General features: G+C 41.9%; 1 protein-coding gene across 3 annotated transcripts in view; it reads right to left on the bottom strand.

Annotated features, from left to right (window-relative positions):
• Positions 1-19,477, bottom strand: part of myo18ab (myosin XVIIIA b) — a 133,720-nt gene extending 114,243 nt beyond the window's left edge. For 2 of the 3 annotated variants that reach the window (XM_068712585.1, XM_068712601.1), the window contains exons 1-2: positions 19,313-19,476; positions 15,672-16,797 (exon numbers count right to left, since the gene is read on the bottom strand). In XM_068712585.1, the coding sequence (XP_068568686.1) occupies positions 15,672-16,694 (1,023 nt within the window). In that variant the 5' untranslated portion in view covers positions 16,695-16,797; positions 19,313-19,476. Of the gene's footprint in view, positions 1-15,671; positions 16,798-19,312 lie in introns of all 3 variants that reach the window. The other variant, XM_068712575.1, reaches the window with a different exon arrangement.
• Positions 19,478-20,110: the final 633 nt, after the last annotated feature.

Raw genomic sequence — 20,110 nt, 5'->3', positions numbered from 1 at the left:
GAGGAACACTGAAGGGGAGGGTCCGGCCCCTCTGTAAATCAAATGATGTTATGTCAATCATCTCAGAGGTGGACTGACTGGAAGGCATCTATGTTTACATGACGTGGGACCACTGGTCTAACCTTAAAGAGTTAACACCAGCCTACCACACCCTCAGTTTGCCCTCAAATCACAGTGACAGGTGAGCAGCGATTGTTACCATGGAAACAGCCAGGTGCTCTGACAGAGCTGCTGTGTCACTGCGCTCAGTGTGGAGAGAAAGCAGACTGCTGACTGTGTGCTTTTCAGTGAGCACGGTCAGCACTGAGAGAGGCCAAATAAGCCCATCTGACACAGTGCTGCTGCACCACCACTCATTGGTTATCTCCTTCTGAAAGGAAGTCACTGGGTTGATGAGAAATGGATTTTAGCACAAACAGTATCACACTTCCAGAGTAAGAAAGGGGCCATCAATCCTGATCTGAGACTTCTCTCAGAGTTCAATAGCTCAAGTCATGATATGTGCCAATCCTGAGCACTTATGGTCCTTTTTAACAAAGTGAGAACTCTTGCAAACATGTGTATGTATGGAAACATGGACCCAGAGATGGTTGGGATACTAAAAACAGAGATGGAGGACCTTTGTGCCTAAATGGATGGAACTAATTGCAATGGAAATACTGAATCTTCTGATAACATTACAAGTGGATTGGTTAGGTATGGTCAACACCCAACCCATTTAATAATGCTGCATTAGTGTTGATTCTGATTTTTGCATCCTGACCAATCATCTTCACATTAGCCTCATAGCTTATAGTTACTACTATAAAATATCACAATCATTTGAACTAAAAGGCAGAGGCTGGCGCTATTCTAATGTATATAGTTCTTATCCGCTAAAGGTCCCATGAAAGACCAAAACCAACAATATGTTGGTCCCTCTCTCAGTACTTTCTGATCCCTGTACTGTCAGAGGCTTGAAGCCCAAAGCCTGTTGGTACCTACTAAAGGCAATAATCTTTATCACTAATTTATTTGCACTTTTTATAAATGGTTCAGTCATTTCCTACGGCAGGCAAACATTTGAGTTTTTAGCTAATTTTATGGGGACTATTTTCAGCTGCAGATTAATATGCATTTGATGCTGTGACTGAATTGACATTTCCTGTCGCTGTATTCATACACACTGACACTGTACTGATATGAGCAGAGTTTTGTTCCACAGGGGTTCGTTTAGTTTTGTCCCAACCAGTAGGTACTGAGGCAGTAGGGAGACGCCTCATGATGGCTCCTTCTGATTGTGAAACCAAACCCCTCATTGTAATTGTCACCTCTCCAGACCTCCCTTCCTGCAGCATTCTGCTGGATTATTCATCGGGGCTGCAGCATCTCTGTGAATAATTCAACAAAAGTGGAGGGGAGAAACCCCACGCCACAGCAGCCGAGAGAAACCCACTCTGAAGCAGGCAGGAGGGCCGGAGTGACATGGACAAATGTACTGCCACATTAGAACTATCTGAGAAACACTGAGCACCTACAGTTGTGGTCAAAAGTTTATATACACTTGTAAAGAACATAATGTCATGGCTCTCTTGAGTTTCCCCGTTATTTCTACAACTCTGATTTTTCTCTGATAGAGTGATTGGAACAGATACTTCTTTGTCACAAAAAACATTCATGAAGTTTAGTTCTGTCATGACTTTATTATGGGTTAACAGAAAAAGTGATCAAATCTGCTGGGTCAAAAATATACATACAGCAGTGCTAATATTTGGTTACATGTCCCTTGGCCATTTTCACTTCAATTAGGCGCTTTTGGTAGCCATCCACAAGCTTCTGGCAAGCTTCTTGTTGAATCTTTGACCACTCCTCTTGACAGAATTGGTGCAGTTCAGTTAAATTTGATGGCTTTCTGACATGGACTGGTTTCTTCAGCATTGTCCACATGTTCTCAATGGGATTTAAGTCAGGACTTTGGGAAGGCCATTCTAAAACCCTAATTCTAGCCTGATTTAGCCATTCCATTACCACTTTTGATGTGCGTTTGGGGTTATTGTCCTGTTGGAACACCCAACTGCGCCCAAGACCCAACCTTCGGGCTGATGATTTTAGGTTATCTTGAAGAATTTGAAGGTAATCCTCCTTCTTCATTATCCCATTTACTCTCTGTAAAGCACCAGTTCCATTGGCAGCAAAACAGCCCCACAGCATAATACTACCACCACCGTGCTTGACGGTAGGCATGGTGTTCTTGGGGTTAAAGGCCTCACCTTTTCTCCTCCAAACATATTGCTGGGCATTGTGGCCAAACAGCTCGATTTTTGTTTCGTCTGACCACAGAACTTTCCTCCAGAAGGTCTTATCTTTGTCCATGTGATCAGCAGCAAACTTCAGTCGAGCCTTAAGGTGCCGCTTTTGGAGCAAGGGCTTCCTTCTTGCACGGCAGCCTCTCAGTCCATGGAGATGCAAAACACGCTTGACTGTGGACACTGACACCTGTGTTCCAGCAGCTTCTAATTCTTGGCAGATCTGCTTTTTGGTGGTTCTCGGTTGACTCTTCACCTTCCTGACCAATTTTCTCTCAGCAGCAGGTGATAGCTTGCGTTTTCTTCCTGATCGTGGCAGTGACAAAACAGTGCCATGCACTTTATACTTACAAACAATTGTTTGCACTGTTGCTCTTGGGACCTGCAGCTGCTTTGAAATGGCTCCAAGTGACTTTCCTGACTTGTTCAAGTCAATGATTCGCTTTTTCAGATCCATGCTGAGCTCCTTTGACTTTCCCATTGTAGCGTTTGTGGGCGTTTATATCCAATGAGCCCTATTTAAATGGCCTCAGAGAAGTCACCAGCTGTAGTCACTCATAATCACTCATAAGAAGTTAAGAGGCCATGCTATGAAGCTCATTTCATTGACCCAACTTTCTAAGTCACTAAAATTGCTAATTCATGTTGCTGTATGTATATTTTTGACCCAGCAGATTTTGTCACTTTTTCTGTTAATCCATAATAAAGTCATGAAAGAACCAAACTTCATGAATGTTTTTGTGACAAAGAAGTATCTGTTCCAATCACTCTATCAGAGAAAAATCAGAGTTGTAGAAATAACTGGAAACTCAAGAGAGCCATGACATTATGTTCTTTACAAGTGTATGTAAACTTTTGACCACAACTGTATGTCCTCTGAGCCCTGACCAGGCCTCAGCCCTCACCACAATCTATGTCTAAGGAAACACACATTTCATCCTTTTATAGTCAGAGAACGGCTATCCCAATCCAGACATGTTGTGTATTTGCTGAACATTGTAATTGTTGAATGTTCCGCAAATACACAACATGTTTGGGCTCAATGGACACGAGTAAAGCTCAGACTAAGATAAAAACATATAGTGTCTGCTACTTAAGCAAATAAATAACATTACATTAATTGACTCCAATATTGTTTTCAGAAGCCCAGGAGGACCAAATGCTTACATACAGGATGTGACTTATTCCACTGAGGCTTCTTGTTTATCGACCTCCTTGATTCAATTTGGATTTAACCTGATTTGATTCAATGTTATTTGCGTTGTAATACATCTTTAATGACAGTGTTTGTCTTGAAGCATTTTAATAAAACATAATTTACATCTACAGCTGTGTATATGTATGTGTGTATGTGTGTGTGTGTGTGTGTGTGTGTGTGTGTGTGTGTGTGTGTGTGTGTGCGCTCTTCTGTCTGTTTAAGGGCCACACACACACACACACACACACACACACATTCACTCGTTTGAGTAGTCATCTACTGCTCATCTGTTTAGCCCAGTGCCTCGTCCTCTTCATTTAACAACACCCCCTCTTACCGTGGCAGCCCTGGTTAATCCCTGAGGATTAGCTCCCAGCAGGACAGCCGGCTCAGCCACAGTGTCAAATCTGGTAGGAGACCCTGATCTGGCTACTTGGCTCCAAGAGGCTATGAGAGACCAAGTGAGAGGCGAATAAGTAGGAAAGAGGATTAAGAGCCAAACAGTGTCATGTTAACCTTCTTGTTTGGGAAATCAGGAGCATCAGGCACACATAATCCTTTGACTGGCAACACAGAGTGATGTCTGACTAATCAGTATCACTCACAGTGCCACCAATCACAGAGAAGACTAATCTACACCACTGATGCAAATGCATAACAACTGATGCCACCCACTGATAGCAGACGCTTTCTGGCCAGTGGAGTCGGGCTATTCAACCGCCATCATCCAAGCAGCTAGTGATGGTCAAATGTGTTGTCAAGCAAGTAAAGTCCTTTTCAGACAGAATCTGTATCATTGCTGGCTTCATCTACTGTGTCTAGGGACCCACCAGTAAAACAGACCTTATTGAGCCGATCAGGTATTGGCCAAACATCGCTGATCCACATTAAACAGTTTTCTGTTTGTGTTAATTACATCTAGACATATGTGAATATTTTGAAAAATGTAACAAGTTTATAAAATTAGGTTTCAAGTACGGTTGGCAGTATTCTCTGCTCTGGAACGTTGGGGGCGTGTCCGCTGAAGGCTTTGAAACCTCGCCCAATCAGGAGTGAGGGTTGATTACATATGTACAGTATATACGCCATGTTGGCCCTCTCACTGCTGCACGCTACTTTTGTTAACGTTAAGAATGTTAATGTTAACTAGAGACTTCCAGATTAGCCCAATGCTAATTTAAATGGGGATAAAACAAATCAATCATGCAGCTCTTCTAGCATTTCCAAATGTTATCAGATCGAATTGATCAGATTCTGCAGGTGGAATGAATCGTTTGGCGGGGTTTATCCACTGTTTAACAGCTGCAACAGCAGGGCGATATAGGCTACGGTTCGACTGGAACACGCAGCTCTCATGCGCACCCTGAATGACAGGCAGACGGAGAGGAGACAGACTGGACTGGACAACCGGTACAAACTTGACAGTCCACCAAGATTTGTCCTGCTAGCAAACTGTAGGCTGTGGTAAGTACATGTTGTGACCCACTGATGCTATGTGCTCTAGTTTGTATTCAGTGTTAGGGCAGTGGTTATACTAAGGATGGAGAGAGGGAGCCACGACTTCAGGAGTGTCCAAAAAATCCTGAACACAAAAATGGTGAAAAACTGTTTAACAGTCTAAATCCACAATTCAGTAAGGACAGAGTTCAGTCTTTTCACGTTTTTATGAACGTGTATCATCTCAGATTTGATTTCACCCAGACCATTCTCTCATCAATTTCATTATTTATTGATTTGATGAAATACAAAATATTTCTACTGCCTATTTTATCAAATTTGACAGTGACAGTTTGACGCAGAGAACAACAAGAAAGTGGGACACACAATCAATTCCCATTAGCTCACATGCAGTATGTACAACTGTACTTTTTATGTATACGACAGCCAACTTGAACTTGTATGTACATACATTCATACTTGATACAGTTTGCATGAATGAAAGTTGAAAATGTAGGGTGGAAAACCAACGTGAGAGGAAATACCTGAATGAAACATAGACTGATCTCTCATGAGGACAGTCTCCTCTGAAAGGTGTTAATTGGCTCATTTTCAGTGTTTCCTGCTTTATCAAATGGATCTTATGTTCATTGTGCAGAGATAGATATGCATTTATTAAAGTGCTGTTGTTTATTCAACTTTGTGCTGAGTTTTCCTTTTAATATCAAGTCATGGAGTTCACCACTTTGGACTGAAATATCTATATATAACAACTACTGGATGGATTCCCATCAGCCTCAGCGCTACTTTATGTTTGATGCTAGTTAGCATGCTAACCCGCGCTGCTGTGCCTATTGTAAGCACCGCCTCACAGAAACAGTATAGAGTTGTAGGATTTCACCTGTTCTCTGACCCTCATACTTATGGCCAATGACGTTAGATTCTTTATGTTAAACACTTTATTAGTTTTTGTTTTACTGCCTCATGGATGTTGTTATCCATTAGAATAGGAGGGCATTTATCAACTCAATCACACACATGAAACTGCACCACAAGCACATCCATTTTTGTGATTTACAGTTAGTCGCAGCAGGTAAATTCTTTCAGTTTGCTATTTCAGGCTTTGTGTGTGTGTGTGTGTGTGTGTGTGTGTGTGTGTGTGTGTGTGTGTGTGTGTGTGTGTGTGTGTGTGATGTGTGATGTGTGATGTGTTCATGAGAATAGAGATCCATCGCATGCTATTTTCAGCCATCCACTCTGAGGTTCAGCCACTGTTCTGTCGACCATTAGCTACATCTTCCCTTGGCACTGTGTTTCCACAGTGTCACCAGTGGGGCGGGTGTCACTCCTCACATTGCTCTCAACTCGTCCGATGGCATTCCCGTCTCCTGCCTGGTCTGACCTGACTGCTCCATGAACTCTCACACACACACTGAGAATGACATGAAACTCACAACGCACGAGCATCAAAACCAGTCCTGCTCATTTACAATGCAAACATGCTGCATCAATGCAGGTTCTGCTGGAAACCCCATCTGACTGATGGACTTTAAAGCACTTTCTCCAGCAGATAAAAACCTGTCATTTCTATTTTCAGATGTCAAGTCAGAGAACATTGGGAGGTTTGTTATCAAGAATCAGGCTGTGTATGATTAGGGGTATTAGCTCTTTCACACACAAACACCATGCATTCATGTGTGGTATGACTCATTCTTACCAGTCTGCTGGTTACACATAGTCTAAATTCCTGTTTGTTGTCATTCACACAAGCTAGACATCACTGAAGGAATATTCTGCACCATGCTTTCTATCCTTCACTGAAACAATTTGGCTTTCACACACTTCATTAAGAGCAGACTGAATGGTTCAAGACATTAAATATAACTTGTTGTCATGAACTAGACTGATGCCCTTTGTATTCGGTCTTGACTGAAACTGAACAGGGACTGGACTTGGGGTTGATTTGTGAGTAGTTAAAAAGAATCCACAGAGTCCACAGCCTTGGACTAAGATGTTGACATTCAAATTGTAGATGGTGACCAAAGACACACTCAGACAAGTCATCCATTTATTCTGGAATGAGTCTTGAACATGAGATCACAAAGGGCCTATTGCACAGATCCCTCTGCTGTTTCCATCTTCCTTTCCTGTCTCAAGACTGCGTGTAGAAAAAAAAAAGGATCAACATAGGATAGTGTTAATCCTAGAGACACGAGTAAAGGGCTACAGGATATGCAAGAAGCTCAACTAGAGCTGCACCCGAGAAATGACTTGTGCAAGTACAGAACCAACTGTGATCAAGGTAATCCAAGTCTTGTGGAATCTGTGACGTCACCAAACAAGTCCTGGTTTGCTGAGGAGCTGCCCAAACGTTTCCTATGACCTAGTAACATTTGTACATTAATTCTGTACTAAGGTCTGACTGAACATGGCCTTAAAAGATGACATGCTTTATATTGGGCCCAAGACTTTCACCACATGTGAAAAACAACTCATGAATAATGCAGACACTGCTTTACACCTTCACCGTACTTTTTTAACAAAGACATGAGTAGACGTTTTAGAAAACAATGTTTTTTATCAAATACATTCACAGACATCAAGTTCCTGCTTCTACCCTCAGCCTCAGAACCTCATTCCTCTTCCTCCAGAAGAAAGACCCAGGGGAAAGGGTCAGGAAGTGGCCTATTTGTTCCAAAGCAGATTCCACAGATGCCAGAGTGAGTCCTAAAGGGAGAGGCCTGCTTCCCGTTGCTTCCAGTCAGCCTGTTAAGACAAGTGAAGATGGCTTCTTGCTACTTTAACCTCCACTCTCTCTCTCTCACGCTCCATGCTCCCCTCTCCTTTCAGGCTTCTCCAATTTGGATTCCTGATGCCAGTTTCAGATAGTTTGGGGCTAAAGTCTACAAGGTTTACAAGCTAAGTTTATTTAACTATTTCCACAGTGAATATTATCTCAATTAACATACTTGTTATGGGTGCAGTACAAAGCAACGCCAGCTTCCTGAGTAGTAAGCCTCACTGCACGTTTCATCATGGGAAGTATGGGAATATGCCACAACCAATGGACACATTTCATCCTTTCAACATATGTTTACATCATGAGTAACTCTACCGTCAATGCACCTCTTTTTATTAACTATTTGTAACTTGGACACGCCCCTAAAAGCATATTCATACTATTCTAATTGTGTCATTGTCAAATATAAAATGGAATGGCAGCTGTTCTTAACTCATTACACACACAGGCGTTACAAGTCAATCTGTGCTTTCAGCAGCATTACTATGCAATTACGACGACATTTTGCTGAAAAGTAAACCAGACATGATGACTGCCTAACTTGTTCTACTGACCTAAAAGCATGATTGCGTGCCTGGAAAATCAGCTATGACCACTGACTTCTAGTTGTATTGTCTTGACTGGGATTGAGATGAAACATGATGCATGTGTGTCATTGGGAAATGACTACAGTTGATGTGAACTTGGACAATAATAGGTTTGGAATAAATGACATTACATACATTAGGTCAATAGGTCATAGTGTCAGGGTCTTTCTTTTTTCCTACAATGCTAGTGACACTGCTGGTTGGTTTAAATCCTTATTCTATCACATATTAAATCACCATTTCCATATGAGCATGTTTAGATGGTTATCCACATGTTGCAAAAGTTTGCAAAAACTCTCACTGCCAGACCACCTATCCTAACCTCAATCATTCAAGGTGAATGCCTAACCTTAACCAGTAATGACATTTTAAACATATACACATACATTAAACTTCTGCATTTAACCCATCCCTAGCTTATTGGGAGCAGTGGGCTGCTGAGAAGCGCCCAGGGAGCAGTTAGGGGTTCAGTATCTTGCTCAGGGACACTTCGGCACAGGACTCGTACCAGTCGAGGACCCCCTAACCTTAACCATTAACCTTAACCATACAAGGCCAATGCCTAACCCATTAACCTTAACTATTCAAGGTTATTGCCTAACCTCAACCATTAACCTTAACCATACAAGGTTAATGCCTAACCTAAACTATCTTGTAAGAGTTTTTCAACTTGTGCGTTACCTGCTAGACACAACTACTTGACATTAGCATATTCTCTCCATACTGTGCTCACCTATGCATTAGTCCATCACTTGACTGATTACGTCCTGGTAAATCCTAGTGTGTCATCTGAATTCTCTATAAATGTCCATAAGTAAATGTTACATATTTAGAAGCCAAACGGTTGCAGTCTGAGATTATAAAGTTCAATATGGGTGTCCTTATGATTGAGTGGTTTAGGATGCATAATATATGGCCAATAAGGCCAATCCAACCGCAAACCTCTGTCACATGTCTTCAGCCCCTATCTTTCTCCCTGTTTGCTGGCTCACCATACTGTTAAACAGGTAGTACTGTGAAACAAAATCGTTAAAAAGTTAAAGTAAAAGTAGTGCTGCGAGCCAGCAAACCTTTTCCAACAGATGTTTTAAAGCAGAGGAATTAGTTTGAACCATTCACTGCAAGCTAATCTAGTTGTATCGTAGCTAACGTTATTGTCAAACTGTTACCATCCATATCCAACAGTAATTTGGGGAGAGTATCTATTACATAACTGACAAATGATGCACTTAAAGTTCTACTCCTGTAATCAGAACGCTAACACTTTGAAAATGGGAATGAAAGTTGAGTACTTTGAGCACAGGAAGCAGAGAAGTTTGAGAGAGTCTGAATAAAAGTGGAAGCATGCTAAGTCACAATTGCTTCCTGAATGAGTCGAAACAACAGCGACTGTGCCAAAGTTAACAGGCACTGCTGAGGGTCCACTATGGTGGACAGCAGAGAGGCTGAATGAGAAAGAGAGTGTGGGAGGAAAACATGGCTGTGCTTTAAAGTGTCTGCTACTTCTACTAACTGTTACTGCAAAGACCCCAACAGCATTAGATTTCAAATAGAACGTATACGCTACATATGGACCAATCAATAAAGCTTCAACTGCTACAATATATTAATAAAAGACATACAGTATCATTTCCTCCAAATGACCTACAGAACTCTGCGTGGTTGTTTTTCTGGCTCTCTGCTCTCTGTTTTAAGACTCTGCATTAAACATTAATCAAATATTAAATTAAATACAAATTAAATTAAAATGAATCAACCTGCCTCGAGACAGGGTCAGTGTGAAGGCAACTGCAAATAGCAGATCTGCTTCAAAACACAGGATGACATCAGGAATAGGAATATGAGCCAGAGAGCAGGAGCTAATACCCTTTTTCCAACTGAATCAGCATGTGCGTTTTAGAAAACCGGCTAAATGGAGGCGATAGAGTCCTTCCTTATTGGAGTATGCCGGAGCCGGCGCCTCTGTTGTATTTCCCTGCTGTGTCACATTCAATGTGCACTGGAAGCAGGAATACTAAACAGTGAAAATGTTACTTATTCAGTCTCTCTGTCAAACTCTCAAACCAGAGTTGGTGATTGTTAGAACAAGTTTGAATGAAGTGTGTTTTTAATGATCAGCGAGGTAAAATTACTGTTGTCTGAATGGAGTCTGGTGGCTTTGAGGAAAGCATATTAATCGTAGGTTTTGTGCATCAATAAAATGTATTAATTGTCCAATTCACAAATGATTTTATTTTTATTGTATATACACTTCAACACACCTCTCACAGCATCGCAGCAGATGGAATGTTTCCATCAGCGCTGTCTGGAGCTGGAGGCGATAAATAGCCGTGACTACAGAGTGCTGATTGTAATCCTTCACAATAAAGACAAAGCCTCATGTTAGCTCTGTTTTTGTCCAATGAGTGAAGCAGCTGCCTCCTACAGAAGAAAGCCTGGCTGGTTTGACTCCAACAGGAAAGGAACAGGGACCAAAGGGTGGAGGCAGCAGTCTGAAGGGAAGCTACCAACCTCTGTCTGCATCTACAGCGCTCAATGCTGCACATGAGCTTTTACTGGAGCAACCCAACGACCTGCACCAGGACCTCAGTAGTGCAGCTTCTCAGCATAAGGTCAAATAGAATGAAGACTCCACTATAACTACGCTCTCATTGGTTGTATCTTTATTATGGTGTTGTATTTAATAAATTATGTAATTTTAAATATAAATATATTTCAATAATATATTTTATAAAAGTTGATTTACAAAAAAGCTGATAAGAATCAATTCCTCCATCTAGTGTGCACCAGGCCATCACTAAACATGAGCCATTAGTTGTTGGTTCAGGCTGAAAATGTCTCTTCTTTTCCTTTTTTTTTTTTTTTTTTTTTTTTTAGAATATCCTGCTCATAGAATAGCTGCATCCTCTCTGTCTGCTTCCATATCTTGATTAAGTCTTACTGTGTTCACGTCTGTTCTCCTGACACCGTGCTGAATGACTTCAGCTGTTAAACTCAACCTCAGTTCACTGGGAACAGCAAGAATGCTACTCTGTCGAGCCAATTCCTTCTAGAGGATTATTCTAGTATATTACCATGTGTTGGTTATTATTTACATCATTTCCTATTAGTTATGATACCATTGCTCCACTCAAAGCTGTTTATCCCTCCATGTCATCATTCACCCATTCATACACTGATGACAGGGGCTACCATGCAAGGTGCCACCTGCCCATCGGGACTATAACATTCACACACCGTAGGCACAGCTACAGGAGCAATTTGGGGTTAAGTGTCTTGCTCAAGGACACATTGACATGAGACTAGCGGAGCCGGGGATCGAACCGGCGATCCACTGATTGAAGGACGAGCCTGCTCTACTACTGAGCCACATTATGTCCTGACACCTGATGTCAATGTGAAGACCTTGGGCTCTGACAAATGGATGATTAAGAAAATAATCAACCCAATAAAAGATTGTGAAAACTAAACTGGCTGCAGGCATCGTCATCATTGCTGATACACCTCTATTGTCTGTACTGAAACGTTTCAAACGATACCCAGCCCTGTTCATTACTAGGCTCTCATGAATATAACAACATGTAGGAAAGCTGGCAGCTGCTGCTGGCCGACACTGTGTGCCTTTTAAACCCTTTGTCGGGATTGAATGACGGCCCTTCTGTCGGCTCACCTTTATTCAAACCAGCAGTGAAGCTGCTGATATCCATTAGAGCGGACAAAGAGACACAGACAGGCCTGCTGTTTAACACACTTACAAATCAGCTGCAGCGAAGTTAGAGGAAGGGAAAAGTGTGTGTGTTTCACCCAACACCACCAACACACTTAAACAAAGCAGCCTCCGGTGTGCACTTCCTGTTTGCTCCATGGAAGTCATTATAGCAGCTCCTCACATAACACTAGTAGGCCCGAGTCTCTTATCTGAGAGACACACAGCCAGTGTCTCCTGTATGGAGAAGGAAAACGTGGGCTTCATAGAGCCACACAGCGGATGAATTCAATTGTGGTGAGAAGGGGGACCAGAGTCCCTTTCAGTCCGACTTGGTCACCAGGACCCTTGATCCAGAGCCAGTGGAGGCAAACAAACAACTCAGCTACTGTTAATGCGACAAAGTTCATGACTTTAAGACCGGTAAAATACCGTCAAAATATAGGTTCATTAATCCATTGATCAATCAGAACATGGTTGAAACGTTTCCAGTTTTCCAGAGACCACTGTGACAAATTACTTGTTTAGTCCAACCAGCAGTCCAAAACCCAAAGATAGTCTACAATGACTTAAAGCAGAGGAAAGCCAAAAGGAAAGGAATCCTCACTTTCATTTTCATGAATCAACTCATCATTTCAGCACTTCTCTTTATGATTTATTAACTAGTTTTCTGTGCACATTAGATGACAATATATGATAACAGCTTAAATAAAATAGCTGTAGCAACAACCCAGGTTGCAGCCAGGCAGCAACCTCTGGTTCTGCCGAATGAAGCCAATGTGGAAGTGTCTTAAAGCTGCATTCTCTCTACTATCCATCGGCTCCTCTGATTGAATAGAAGTCTATGAGAAAATTACTCTACTTCTCTGTTGATTTATTCCATCAGTAAACACTGTAAACATGAGTTTGGTCTCAATCTCTAGTTTCAAGTCTTCTTCAATACAGCATGATGTTCATTTAGTAAATTATGGTCCATTTAGAGTCAAATAGACCATAAAGCAGGGTATGCTTTAGGGCGGGGCTACTGTCATTGAGAGGTCGCTGTCACTACCAGAGCCATATATGGTCACTTTCGTTCACTGGTTGCAGAAAGCCAAGATGGCCACGGCCGTAATCCAAGATGGTGACGGCCAAATCACCGAACTAGAGGCTTCCAAACATCAGTCCACAAACCAATGGGTGACGTCACCATGACTACATCCCCTTCTCATGTACAGTCTATGGTTACAGAGGATGACCATCGCATACTGATTTACTATTTTTTGCATTTTATTCCCTCATTATTTTCACTCACTTACACTTGAAAATAATAATTATGCTGGTCTGATCAGAGGACATTAACATTCCTTTATTTCATGACATAGACTAGTCCCAAACAGTTTGGGCTGATATAAAAAACAGTAGAGCCATCATGAAATGCTGATTTTGATATATTTGGTAAGCACTGTCAATATTAACACCTGCATAGATGTGGTAAATCAAAGTATTGTCACAGCTTTTACTCTACAGCTTATAAAACATGTTTCAGTGTGCAGTTACCCTTTAAAGAGATACCGGCTTTACAGGAACACTGTTGTTCCTTAATTCCATTGTCAGGTGACGTGGAGGTTCCCTTTTACACTGTGATCTGTAGCTCGAATGACGGACAGGGATCACCCCATACACTAATTCATCTCTTTTTTCTCCTGAATTATAAAAAAGCATTGCTGCTGAACCCCAATAACACGATTACTAACCTACACTTTTTTTTACCTACATGTAATATTCAAAGTCAGAGTAGAGTTTGCTCAGATTATTAGCTGCCACTGACCATGGTGCGGTAAACTGATGGTCAGTGGCATATATATATATATATATATATATATATATATATATATATATATATATATATATATATATATATTAGTCCCTTTACCAGTAATATTAAGTGGAGTCTTTAACCCGGCTAGTCACACCCACTGTGAGCTACTGCAACAATGTATGGTCCACTTTAGCTCAACAGTGTGTTTGAAGAGACAATACTAGTAAAATAAAAAGTACTGTTCGCCAGTATTAAATGGGGTTGTGGGCTCCCATTCATTGCTTTGATCCTTTATTCCCATTTATTATCAACCTTTGCAAAGACAGGTGACATGACAGGTGGGAACCCTGTGCTGAAATGAGCTTAAAAATTTGACTCCAATACAAAATAAAAAAAGGTATTGCTAAAGTTAGAAGGGAAACCTGGACTCTCACACATCCTGATCAGATGCTTAGATATGATGCCTGAGAAACAGAAAACAATTACTGTAAGAAGAAGTACATGGAAAATCAGAACACAAACACCTCTGAGAATCTGGGATATCACAGAGCTCTACTTTCTGCCTGTTGAGAAGCATTTCTGACACAGGGCAAAGAAAAAAAATGAACATATTAAGTGTTTGGAGGAGTTGAGGCTCTGTTGAAAACCTTTTTGTTTCATTATTGTTTCTGTTGTGGTTTGACAGCAACAGTCTGCTCAGACATCAACATGAGGAGCCAATCAATTTGTCTATACCTTAAAATCTAGTCATTGTTTTGGTAAAAATGATCTCTGTTTGATTGACAGCAGCTGGCAGGCTGCCAGAGTGCCAGTGTTCCGCCGAAGAGAACGAAAGGCGAAATAAAGAAACTTGCTGTAGTGTTCATATCAAAGGCAGACAGCGTGTTGATGGTAGTGGTACTGAGGAGTAAGCACCACTCCAGCATCTAACCACACACAAGAGACAATTAGCTATCTAGCCTGCAAACTGATAGTAGCAGTGCAGTGTTTGTCTCCTTCAACAAGCTACAGTGCAGGACAAGACTTGTGTTCATGTTTGTAAGTCAGTGAGATAAGAGGGAGACTTCAGCAGGAAGGATAATGTGCTAGTTGTTCAGAGTCTGTGTCTCTTGTGTGGTGTAGCAGCAGCCGTCTGGTTCAGTGTGACCGTCTGCTCTGCCTGTGACACAACACTGCTTTGATTGACTGTATCAAAATAAGGTTTCCATCACGTACAGGTGGAGCTAACGGTATTCCATCAAGATATAGATAAACTAGTGGATGGTGCATGAAACCAAAATATAGATTTTGGTTTCTGAGATTTCTCAAAGGACAACACAGGACACGTGATGTACAGAGAATATGTGTACGCTGTAGTAAATGGACTTCCAAGGGTAAAATGTTATTTTTGAAAATAAATAATTCAAGAAATTACAGTAATGTCACAAAATGCATCATGTCAGCGGGAAAAGCACAATTTGAACAGCTGCTTTTATAAAGCCAAGGCAAGAGTGGAAACTCATACGACCAGGGTATTCTTTCAGAATACAAGGCACAGCTAGTTAGCAGGACACCTTGACTTTACCGTCATCCTCCCACATCATGATCAGACACCGAGATATGACGTCTTACAAACAGCTCGTCAATAAGCCAGAGGCCAAACACTGCTTCCCTGAGAATCAGGCACATTGATGTGTTTCTGCTGCAGCTAATCAGCCTGTGGAAAAAAAGTTTGTGAAACTAGACACTTGAAAAACCAGGAGAAAACATTGAAAGATTTCAGATTGTAAGACATCGAAATAGAGCGCCACTCATGCCAAAGAGAGAGCAGCAGAGGCCTTTATCTGTTGGAACATAGAAAGTGGACAAGCTGCTTACATGTCTGGCCTCCCTGCGCAGCCCCTCGGTGTTCCTCAGCCAGCAGCGGCTCAGCTCGCTCAGCTCCAGGATGGGCTGCACCTTCAGCCTCACCGTGTCTCCCGACTGACGGATCATCTCCACGATCTCGTCACGGCTCTTGTTCTCCACATTCCGCCCGTTAATCTCCACCAGCCTGTCCCCCGGCACCAGCCCCAGCGCCAGGTCCTTGGTGCCGGCACCGGGCTCGGCAAAGTGGACCACCCGCCGGTACACTCCTCCATCAGGACTGCGGTCCAGCATAGTGGTGCGACGCAAAGAGAATCCAAAGTCCCCGGTGTTGCGGCGTTGGAGCTCCAGCTCGCGTATTTCTGGGACACTCGGTGCGACCACAGCCGGTAGCTGCAGCTGTGCGGGGAAGGTCTTGTCCACTACTTCAGGGATACAGACTTTTTTGGTGGCTGGTGCTACTTCAGGCTGCTGCTTCAGGCTGTGCTTGCGGAGCATGCTGAAGACTTTGCTCTCCACTTGCGGGGACGGGGCGGCAGAGTTCTGGCCTGACGGAGTGGAGCTCTCTGATGGGCTCTCCTCTTTACTCCTCTGAGAAAAGGAGAAGCGTTTCATCATTTGACCCACCTGTGAGGAGTTCGTCTTGGCAATTGAACCAAATTGAGCCACGCGATCACGTACTGAGCTGCGATGTCCATCCTGTCCTCCTCCACCCTCACCCTTCAGGTCATCGGTGGAGCTGGCAGCGCTAAGCTGGTCATCCAGAACCATGCTGCTTCGGTTGCTCAAGCCATCCGATTCAATATCAGTGAGGGTGAGCTCGTTGCTGCTGGCCACTTTGATGGGAATGGGGTTGGAGATCTCCAGTTTATTCTTGGACTCACGCTTGGCCTCCCTCTTCAGGTTGAAGAAGCCACGGCGCATGCTCATCTCTTCCAGGCTGCGCAGCTCCGCTGGAGACATCCTCTCCTTTTTATCTTTCTTCTCCTTCCTACTCCCATCTCTCTCCTTATCCTTTTTCATCAGGTTAAACATGGTGACCAACGCTGAGTTTCTGTCCACCACGGCTCTATATTCCCTACAGAGACGGAGGTCCAGTTCACAGGAGCTTTTGTTGTGACCACCAGGGATGAATCCCCTGGGGAAAGAGACAGGGAGGGCACATTGTGTCAAACTTCAAAATACTAAAAGTGAAGTGGAAGAGAATGTCTCTGATTTTCATTTTCTGACAAATAAAATCATACACCTTCATATTATTGATTTTACAATTTCTTGTATTATTAACAATGTTAAAATACTTAATATACACTCAGCTGAAAAGGATTTTTTTTCTCTTGACTGACTGTAATGATATCTTAATATATATATATATATATATATATATATATATATATATATATATTAATCATATAATTAATGATATATATCATTTATCAAGCTAGGGATGTACAAAATGGATACATTCTAAATCATTTTACAACTAATTGCAATCAACATGTGTAATAACCATGAGAACCTGTTCATGGATAAGATTATTTTTGATTAATATAGTGAGCTAAAGATCTTGCAGATAGACGTATCAGACATCAAAGAATAAAGAGCATCAAATGAACATCATATTCTCTAACAGTAGACAAGTTTATATTGTCCCATAGTACGAGTCATTATATAACCCAACCCTATATGAAGCAACAAAAAAATAAAACTTTCTATTACAGCATCTCAAAAGAGAGGTTTTGCACAGGTTTTTTTTTTCTTTTTGAAATAATTCTAAACAATACGTTTGGATTTTGGATGTTGTTTCAGTCAAAACAAACAGTCTCTTTCTTCTCTTTTTATATTAAATTATACAACTGATAACTGAAAACCAGAGACATCAGTGAGGTGCCTGTGCGGAGCCCAAATATTGAAACCCACAAAGCCACAGCCTGTTCACTTTGCTGCCGTCTGGTAAGAGATACACAAGTACCATCTGCTGTACCAGCAGACCTCAGAGCAGCTTTATTCCGCCACCATAGACATACTTTGGTTTGTTTTACTTTATAAAGGGACTACAACTGCATTCCGTTGTGCAACCCTGTGTTGTACAATGACAATAAATCAACCTGGAACCTTAACCAGAAATTAAACTAGTTGCAATTGCTTAACATCGTAGCAGTATTATAGCACTGTATTGCCCAGATCTAATTTAAATAGTTAAAATGGGCAATAACTTCAAGCATATTACATATCCTACTTCCCACTAGCATTTGGCTTGTGTATTTTTCTTGTATTTTTCTTTTTCTTTTTTCTTTATATATAATATTAAGATTTTTATACCTGTAACCTATTGCTGCTCTGGAACCTATTGCTGCTTGTAACGAAATAATTTCCCCTCGCGGGATCAATAAAGTTAGTATCTATCTATCTATCTATCTATCTATCTATCTATCTATCTATCTATCTATCTTTTGTATATTTTGTACACATTTAGAACTGTGTAGATGGCCCAGTAACAGATAGACCTCCATCACTGAAGACCTCCAGCATTCTTACATGACAGAGGTCCAATGGAGGAGCTTGGTTGGACCAAAACACATTCCTGGGCTCATCTTTAACCGGGTCTCTCATAACCCTCCAAACTTAGGAACTCTTCCTGCCACAAGCAGACACAAGCAGACAGCCTGGTTCTCATTAGCTGCTGAGTGACACACAGAGACTCCTCTGGGTCCCAAACAAACAGCCTCCTACTGTAATTATGGCTCAGGCTATTGGGCATGGCTCTCTATTAGTAGGGCCACTCTGTACTCCCAGCTAGAAGGGGTCACAGTTTAACAGTAGCACTGCAAACTCAACACAGAGATCATAACGTACTAAAAGCACAGTGCTCTGGTAGAACGATACGACTCCGTGCCTCAAAATGAAGAGCATGGTGGTGCCCAGCGGGTTATCAACTAACCGCTCTGAACACCAAAAGGTTTCCTTAAAGCTCTTTTTGAGTGACTCTCTGGTCTTTAAGTGATGGCAGGGCCACCGTGAATGGACAGCTTTGGTATGAACATTGGCGTCACGTTCTGTCTATAATAACCACATTAGAAAAGCTAAGGGTCTCCACAGTGCCTCCTGTTTTAAGCTCTCTTCTCTTTATCTACTTGACCGCTGAGGTTCAAACGATGCCAACAGCTGGCGCACACACACTAAGAAACAAAGAGCAACGTCCACTAGCCCCACTCCGTATTCAATGTGAAGTAAGGGGACAAAAAGCATGACAGCGCTAAAATAGGTGTAGCTTTTCGGCTACATTAGCTAGCTGCGCTACCGTTTCGTTCGTGGAGGTAACGTTACCTAATTACACATATCTGCGTTTTTATTCCACCTCAAACAAAAAAAGCTCCAAAAACACAATCCAATAGTAATACATTAAGTTGTTGTTGAACTTTCCAGTGAGCCGTCTTGCTAGCTAAATAGCCTAACTGGCTCCAGCCACAGCCTTAACGTTAACGTTATTTCTTTGCCCTCATTTTTGGTGAAGCAAATCCTGGAACAACACATTGGGATCCTGTGACAATTCTCCAGTCAGTCCGACTGGCCGCCTGAGTCAACATTGCTGTCTTCAAACAAAAAGCGTCCCCTCACTTGAATCACAGATGTTTATGTCCAGAAGAAATACTCACTGTTCTCCAGTACAGCAAATACTGGGTGCAGCTCGGCTGGAACAGAAGGGACAGAAGCCGCAGACTGGCTTTTAGCTAACGTTATCATAGCTGGCTGCTCCCAGTGCTGCTCTGAAGGTTCGGTACAACAGCTAAAGGTGGTCAACCAGCAACCCCTGCTGGACAAGCATTGTAGCTGCTGCCTGACTGAAGCGCCAGCATGCATCTGGTTAGGTAAAGTTGGAAAGATATTCAAAGATTCGGACTTCCCGGTTCAATACATCGTCAGCGAAACGTTGTTAAGATACAAACGATACATCGCTGTAACCGTAGTGAGGTAGACAACAAGCTACAACCTTAATTTAATCTAAACGGGCCGTTCTCCGAGCTCCTCCGAGCTGGACGAAGAGCATTGGTCTCAATGTGCGGCCGGCTGTGAGACGAGTGCGCAGGGATCGTCTACAAAGTGCAATGCGGAAAATACATACTACAACTATATTCAATAGTTCCACTGTCATGCAATGTAATGTAACCAAAATCAATTCATACATATATAGGCTGCTCTTAGTTGTACTACAACTCCAATTTTAGGAAAATAATGCTTTTTATTAATTATGGTGAATTTTTATTGGAAAATATGTTCAATAACTTTCTTCTTATATAGTGTAGTGTGACCAAGATCAATGAGCTTCTTATTGTTGTACTACAACTGTTATTTTGATAAAAAATATTCTTTTGATTAATTATGGTGAATTTTTATTTTACTGGCCGACTATACCTCATGAATTTGTGTGGCACTACAGAGCAGATGGCCAGACA

This window comes from Cebidichthys violaceus, unplaced genomic scaffold (genome assembly GCF_023349555.1).
Source record: "Cebidichthys violaceus isolate CVI_PGR_0920_01 unplaced genomic scaffold, fCebVio1.0.p SCAF_1, whole genome shotgun sequence".
Taxonomy (NCBI): Eukaryota; Metazoa; Chordata; class Actinopteri; order Perciformes; family Stichaeidae; genus Cebidichthys; species Cebidichthys violaceus.
The sequence above is the reverse complement of the archived record's forward strand: the minus strand, read 5'-3'. Positions and strand labels throughout refer to the sequence as shown.